The sequence below is a fragment of the Armigeres subalbatus genome, unplaced genomic scaffold (assembly GCF_024139115.2).
Source record: "Armigeres subalbatus isolate Guangzhou_Male unplaced genomic scaffold, GZ_Asu_2 Contig1917, whole genome shotgun sequence".
NCBI lineage: Eukaryota > Metazoa > Arthropoda > Insecta > Diptera > Culicidae > Armigeres > Armigeres subalbatus.
In genome coordinates this window covers 216,747-223,983 of record NW_026942747.1, presented here as the reverse complement: position 1 = coordinate 223,983, position 7,237 = coordinate 216,747, and the positions used below count along the sequence as shown (strand labels likewise).

The following is a 7,237-nucleotide window of genomic DNA, read 5'->3' as shown; positions in this document are numbered from 1 at the left end:
CAGGTATTTGATATAAGGGTTACTATTCCGGTTCTTTTTCTTTATCTCCATGATAGCTTACCGGCAGCAATAAAACAAAAAACAAGTTCACTTGTTTTTTGTCTTTATTATAGGGCCTATGCTGGCTCATCTCTGACTTGTTTCTTATTTTTGTGATCAGCAAAAACAACCAACGAAATTGGTACACTGCTTCTTCCGAGAAATGATAAATTTGTAACCGTATGATGAAAACCGGAACAGCACCCTTATGTGTCAACATCCTTGATAGCGATTTCCACTCACCTTGATGTCCCGTGGTTGACGCATTTCCTGCCTCCTGGGGGACACCCCCGGCTGGTCGGAGTAGACCAGATTGCGCACCGAGCCGCGGAAGCGCGGCTCAAAGATAACACTCGGCAGTGCTAGCAGGGCCAGCTTGGAGTTGTACCTGGAAGCGGTGCAGTGGGAGAAACAAAAATTTAATCGTTAGAATTACTGCCACAATAGCTGCTGGAATAAGATGGCTGGGAAGTGTTTTATTATATAGTAACGTAACCATGGCAGGTCGGAATGACATAGGTTGCCCTTAAATTGCAGCTCAGTTTACTGCTGTTTCATTCGGTGGTATTCGTTTTTATTAAAGTGTTCTTTCATTAAAAATAGGATAATACTTCAAAGTTCTTTGCCAGTTGGAGTCAGTGTCAGATGATGATCTATTAGTTTACCAATTGAAGATTAGCTCAAAAAATTTCACAATTTGCGCTAAATTACCCATGGGAAATATAATACATCTTTTTGTTCTTTTAGACAGATAAAAAAACGGACTGTCAGGTTGCTGGAAGAATGCAATAATCATGTTGAACTGCGGATGAATCTGCACCGAAAACATGACAAAATACTCGCGTTCGGTACCGGGCAAACTATACTCATGACTGAGCTTGATGAGTTATGATGATAATGTCAGAGAATATAACAGCAGCGCAAATATTTCAGTTGCACTGGGTGACAAGTGGCAGAATGGATGACTTGTTTTCATAAAACATTTGTCATGGGAACTCCCGCAATATCATTTTCATTAGCTCGTTTCGGGGGTTTCTCGCGGCCGTCATATGCCCCACGGAGTGGGAGGAAATGGAAAATGAGAATTTTCCAGAACGAGCACCTCAATCTAAATTTACGGCAATGGATGCGTGGGAGTCGGCGCGCGCTCGTGATGGCATGTTGGTGTCAAATTTGATTTGGGAGGCTAAAAAAACCATCAGCTCTGCTGGCAACCCAAATCAATCTTGACACCACGTGTCATGTTGCAATTTCCCACGCGCATTTATTGTCGTAATTTCCGCTTTCAGGAGCCTGTCAATTGGATTTTACCGGGATCGTCTGAGCAGATCCACTCAGGTGGCAACGGTGATAGGTAATTTTCTTTTCGCAATTTCGATTTTTAAAGAATAATTCGCTTTTTTGCCGTTCATGTACACCAAGTGCGAGGCACAGATGCACATATGTCTTAGACACTTAGTGGTATATGGTACCTACGACACAATCGTACGTTTTCGTGATATGGGCATTGAGAGACTTCTTCACCAGCGAATGCAATTCCGAGTAAAATTAAGAAATTTACATAAATAAAGGAAGTAAAAAAGAATGCAATTCATGTTTCATTTGATGTGGTGCCGTGCAGACAGTTGTTTTTCTGTGGGTCGGTAGGCTTTGAAGGCAACAGCAGCAGCAGTCAATGAGTAGATTAGTAAGTTTAAAAAGCACCATCATCGGATGAAATTAGAAGTCGCACTATAGATTTTGTACTGAGCGTAGTTGACCTGCTAAACAAATTGGTTTGAGCTCCGGAATGATTTTGTGAGCTAAGATCATCGTTTTTGTACATATTTGAATCGTTAATCGCATGGCTGCTAAAGCCCTATATGAACACCATTGGTTATGTACTGTACCCAATTGACTTAATAGAACAGCTGGTCTAAGCTACAGACTGATTTGAAATTCCTTTTTCAATGCATAATGGCGGATTTTAATCAATTTCAATCAAAACTTATTGATAAAGTTTTGGTTACACGTTAATTTTTTTTTATTACAAAATTATGTTCATAATATGCATGTCGATCAGTAACTTAAAGACTATTAAATCCTTCTCTCCACAACCACCACAGGGGATGAAGGGCTGTGGGACGAAAGATCGAAAGGACAGAACGATGAATGAACAAATTTAAAAAACAGAGAGACATGAAGATTTTTTTTCTCGAAAAACTCCTACCACCCTTCTTCGCTTCTCGAAAGCCTCCTTTAAAGCAGCTCGGAGGACTTCTTTCAAGAGGCCCGGAAGCCTCCTTTCAAGAGGCCCGGAAGCCTCCTTTCAAGAGGCCCGGAAGCCTCCTTTCAAGAGGCCCGGAAGCCTCCTTTCAAGAGGCCCGGAAGCCTCCTTTCAAGAGGCCCGGAAGCCTCCTTTCAAGAGGCCCGGAAGCCTCCTTTCAAGAGGCCCGGAAGCCTCCTTTCAAGAGGCCCGGAAGCCTCCTTTCAAGAGGCCAGGAAGCCTCCTTTCAAGAGGCCCGAAGCCTCCTTTCAAGAGGCCCGAAGCCTCCTTTCAAGAGGCCCGGAAGCCTCCTTTCAAGAGGCCCGGAAGCCTCCTTTCAAGAGGCCAGAAGCCTCCTTTCAAGAGGCCCGGAAGCCTCCTTTCAAGAGGCCCGAAGCCTCCTTTCAAGAGGCCCGGAAGCCTCCTTTCAAGAGGCCTGAAGCCCTCCTTTCAAGAGGCCCGGAAGCCTCCTTTCAAGAGGCCAGGAAGCCTCCTTTCAAGAGGCCTGGAAGCCTCCTTTCAAGAGGCCCGGAAGCCTCCTTTCAAGAGGCCCGGAAGCCTCCTTTCAAGAGGCCCGAAGCCTCCTTTCAAGAGGCCAGAAGCCTCTTTTCAAAAGGCCCGGAAGCCTCCTTTCAAGAGGCCAGGAAGCCTCCTTTCAAGAGGCCAGGAAGCCTCCTTTCAAGAGGTCCAGAAGCCTCCTTTCCAAGAGGTCCGGAAGCCTCCTTTCAAGAGGCCAGAAGCCTCCTTTCAAGAGGCCCTGGAAGCCCTTTCAAGAGGCTCGGAAGCCTCCTTCAAGAGGCTCCGGAAGCCTCCTTTCAAGAGGCCTGGAAGCCTCCTTTCAAAAGGCCCGGAAGCCTCCTTTCAAGAGGCCCGGAAGCCTCCTTTCAAGAGGCCCGGAAGCCTCCTTTCAAGAGGCCCGGAAGCCTCCTTTCAAGAGGCCCGGAAGCCGCCTTTCGAGAGGCTTGGAAGCCGCCTTTAAGGGGCTCAGAAGGTTCCTTTCAAGAGGCCCGGAAGCCGCCTTTCGAGAGGCCCGGGAGCCGCCTGTCAAGAGGCTCGGAAGGCTCCTTTCAAGAGGCCAGGAAGCCTCCTTTCAAGAGGCCCGGAAGCCCCCTTTCAAGAGGGCCGGAAGCCTCCTTTCAAGAGGCCCGGAAGCCTCCTTTCAAGAGGCCCGGAAGCCTCCTTTCAAGAGGCCCGGAAGCCTCCTTTCAAGAGGCCAGAAGCCTCCTTTCAAGAGGCCCAGAAGCCTCCTTTCAAGAGGCCGAAAGCCTCCTTTCACGCGGCCAGAAAGCCCCCTTTCACGGGGCCCGGAAGCCTCCTTTTAAGAGGCCCAGGAAGCCTCCTTTCAAGAGGCCCGAAGCCTCCTTTCAAGAGGCCCGGAAGCCTCCTTTCAAGAGGCCAGAAGCCTCCTTTCAAGAGGCCCAGAAGCCTCCTTTCAAGAGGCCTGGAAGCCTCCTTTCAAGAGGCCAGAAGCCTCCTTTCAAGAGGCCAGAAGCCTCCTTTCAAGAGGCCCGGAAGCCTCCTTTCAAGAGGCCCGGAAGCCTCCTTTCAAGAGGCCCGAAGCCTCCTTTCAAGAGGCCTGGAAGCCTCCTTTCAAGAGGCCAGGAAGCCTCCTTTCAAGAGGCCCGGAAGCCTCCTTTCAAGAGGCCCGGAAGCCTCCTTTCAAGAGGCCTGAAGCCTCCTTTCAAGAGGCCCAAGCCTCCTTTCAAGAGGCAGGAAGCCTCCTTTCAAGAGGCCAGAAGCCTCCTTTCAAGAGGCCCAGGAAGCCTCCTTTCAAGAGGTCCGGAAGCCTCCTTTCAAGAGGCCCGAAGCCTCCTTTCAAGAGGCCCGGAAGCCTCCTTTCAAGAGGCCAGGAAGCCTCCTTTCAAGAGGCCCAGAAGCCTCCTTTCAAGAGGCCCAAGCCTCCTTTCAAGAGGCCTGGAAGCCTCCTTTCAAGAGGCCAGGAAGCCTCCTTTCAAGAGGCCAGGAAGCCTCCTTTCAAGAGGCCCGGAAGCCTCCTTTCAAGAGGCCTGGAAGCCTCCTTTCAAGAGGCCAGAAGCCGCCTTTCAAGAGGCCTGGAAGCCTCCTTTCAAGAGGCCAGGAAGCCTCCTTTCAAGAGGCCCTGGAAGCCTCCTTTCAAGAGGCCAGGCCTCCTTTCAAGAGGCCAGGAAGCCTCCTTTCAAGAGGCCAGGAAGCCTCCTTTCAAGAGGCCAGGAAGCCTCCTTTCAAGAGGCAGGAAGCCTCCTTTCAAGAGGCCCGGAAGCCTCCTTTCAAGAGGCCCGGAAACCTCCTTCCAAGAGGCCCGGAAACTCCTTTCAAGAGGTCCGGAAGCCTTTTTTTCAAAAGGCCCGGAAGACTCCTTTTAAGAGGCCCTGAAGCCTCCTTTTAAGAGGCCCGGAAGCCTCCTTTTAAGAGGCCCGGAAGCCTCCTTTTAAGAGGCCCGGAAGCCTTCTTTCAAGAGGCCCGGAAGCCTCCTTTCAAGAGGCCCGGAAGCCTCCTTTCAAGAGGCCCGGAAGCCTCCTTTCAAGAGGCCCGGAAGCCTCCTTTCAAGAGGCCCGAAGCCTCCTTTCAAGAGGCCAGGAAGCCTCCTTTCAAGAGGCCCGGAAGCCTCCTTTCAAGAGGCCAGAGCCTCCTTTCAAGAGGCCTGAAGCCTCCTTTCAAGAGGCCAGGAAGCCTCCTTTCAAGAGGCCAGGAAGCCTCCTTTCAAGAGGCCTGGAAGCCTCCTTTCAAGAGGCCAGGAAGCCTCCTTTCAAGAGGCCCTGAAGCCTCCTTTCAAGAGGCCCTGAAGCCTCCTTTCAAGAGGCCCTGAAGCCTCCTTTCAAGAGGCCAGGAAGCCTCCTTTCAAGAGGCCCGAAGCCCTCCTTTCAAGAGGCCAGAAGCCTCCTTTCAAGAGGCCAGAAGCCTCCTTTCAAGAGGCCCAGAAGCCTCCTTTCAAGAGGCCAGAAGCCTCCTTTCAAGAGGCCCGAAGCCTCCTTTCAAGAGGCCTGAAGCCTCCTTTCAAGAGGCCCGAAGCCTCCTTTCAAGAGGCCTGAAGCCTCCTTTCAAGAGGCCCGGAAGCCTCCTTTCAAGAGGCCCGGAAGCCTCCTTTCAAGAGGCCTGAAGCTTCCTTTCAAGAGGCCCGGAGCCTCCTTTCAAAAGGCCTGGGCCTCCTTTCAAGAGGCCAGGGCCTCCTTTCAAGAGGCCAGGAAGCCTCCTTTCAAGAGGCCAGGCCTCCTTTCAAGAGGCCCGAAGCCTCCTTTCAAGAGGCCCAGAGCCTCCTTTCAAGAGGCCCAGAGCCTCCTTTCAAGAGGCCAGGAAGCCTCCTTTCAAGAGGCCAGAAGCCTCCTTTCAAGAGGCCAGGAAGCCTCCTTTCAAGAGGCCAGAAGCCTCCTTTCAAGAGGCCCGGAAGCCTCCTTTCAAGAGGCCCAGAAGCCTCCTTTCAAGAGGCCCGAAGCCTCCTTTCAAGAGGCCCAGAAGCCTCCTTTCAAGAGGCCCGGAAGCCTCCTTTCAAGAGGCCAGGCCTCCTTTCAAGAGGCCCGGAAGCCTCCTTTCAAGAGGCCAGGAAGCCTCCTTTCAAGAGGCCCAGAAGCCTCCTTTCAAGAGGCCAGGAAGCCTCCTTCCAAGAGGCCCGAAGCCTCCTTCCAAGAGGCCCAGAAGCCTCCTTTCAAGAGGCCGGAAGCCTCCTTTCAAGAGGCCCGGAAGCCTCCTTTCAAGAGGCCCGGAAGCCTCCCTTCAAGAGGCCCGGAAGCCTCCTTTCAAGAGGCCCGGAAGCCTCCTTTCAAGAGGCCCGGAAGCCTCCTTTCAAGAGGCCCGGAAGCCTCTTTTCAAGAGGCCCGGAAGCCTCCTATCATGAGGCCCGGAAGCCTCCTTTCAAGAGGCCCGGAACCTCAAATATGTTAAACTATTATACATTAGATATATGTTACTTAAGAAAGGATCTAAAAAGGGAAACTACCTTTGCCGTTTTTCAAGCTGACGCCTATTTTTGAAGAAGGGACCACATAAACCATTTCCTTATTTAGTGAAAATGCTTTTTTTTAAGAATGGAGCACACCCCCCAATATCTTATTCCGGCCAGATACAGCATATTAAAGAAATAATAATAGCATTCATCATTTTGAGTAAACACCTAATTCTAAAGAAGGGACATATTTACCATTGAGTTATTCTGGACAGGTGCATTATTTTTAAAAAAGGACTCACATTCACCGCTGCCTCATTCCGGGCAAACGCATTGTTTTTGTTTTTAGGACTTTTTTGGTCTTTATTAGGTGTTTTTTTTTTAATTAATAATATTAGGTTCAACAATTCATTTTTGATTCTCCAGTGTGCACGCACAAATTATGGGCATAATGAACCATTCACTTGTATGTGCCGCATTTTTTATCGTTGTGCAACTGAATTTGATTTTCATATCTCTCGCTCCAACCTTCGGAAAAAGTTTTGTCGAATACTTGCCGCCCCCCAAACCAATACACTCTACACTGGTGGAAATAAGTATAAAGACAAGCTCGGTTTCCATACAAAATGGCCATATTGGGAAGCCAATATCTTGATTCTTAGCGATTCGATTGGGCTGATTTTTTGCCAACAAGCCTAAAATGACTTGAATTTTTATTCAATGATAGTTACATTTATGCATATATTCTGGTTATACGCGTTTCTGTTGGAAATAATTTTAAAGACAGTTCCGTTGTATGGAGCTCCATATAAAAAAGTGGTGTCTTTATATTTATTTCCAGATTTTGAGGTCAAAATCAACAGAGATGTATACAATTTACTCAAAGATCGAAAGTTCAAGTTAAAAACAGGTGCCTAGTAAAATTTCAGCCAAATCGAATCGCTACGAATCGAGATATCGATCCTCAATCATGATGAAAATGTATGAAAATCATGCTTGTCTTTATACTTATTTCCGGCGGTATAGTTTAATGTTAGTTAGTCAGGATATTTAGTATTAAGAATCTGCAAATTGTAATAGTTTTAAGTAAACATTGT

General features: G+C 48.9%; 1 protein-coding gene across 1 annotated transcript in view; it reads right to left on the bottom strand.

Annotated features, from left to right (window-relative positions):
* Positions 1 to 282: 282 nt before the first annotated feature.
* LOC134203527 (neurexin 1-like) overlaps positions 283 to 7,237 on the bottom strand; it is a gene marked incomplete at its 3' end in the record, with an annotated part of 116,215 nt that continues 109,260 nt past the window's right edge. The window contains exon 4 of the mRNA XM_062678385.1: positions 283 to 427. Coding sequence (XP_062534369.1) covers positions 283 to 427 — 145 coding nt within the window. The remainder of the gene's footprint in view (positions 428 to 7,237) is intronic.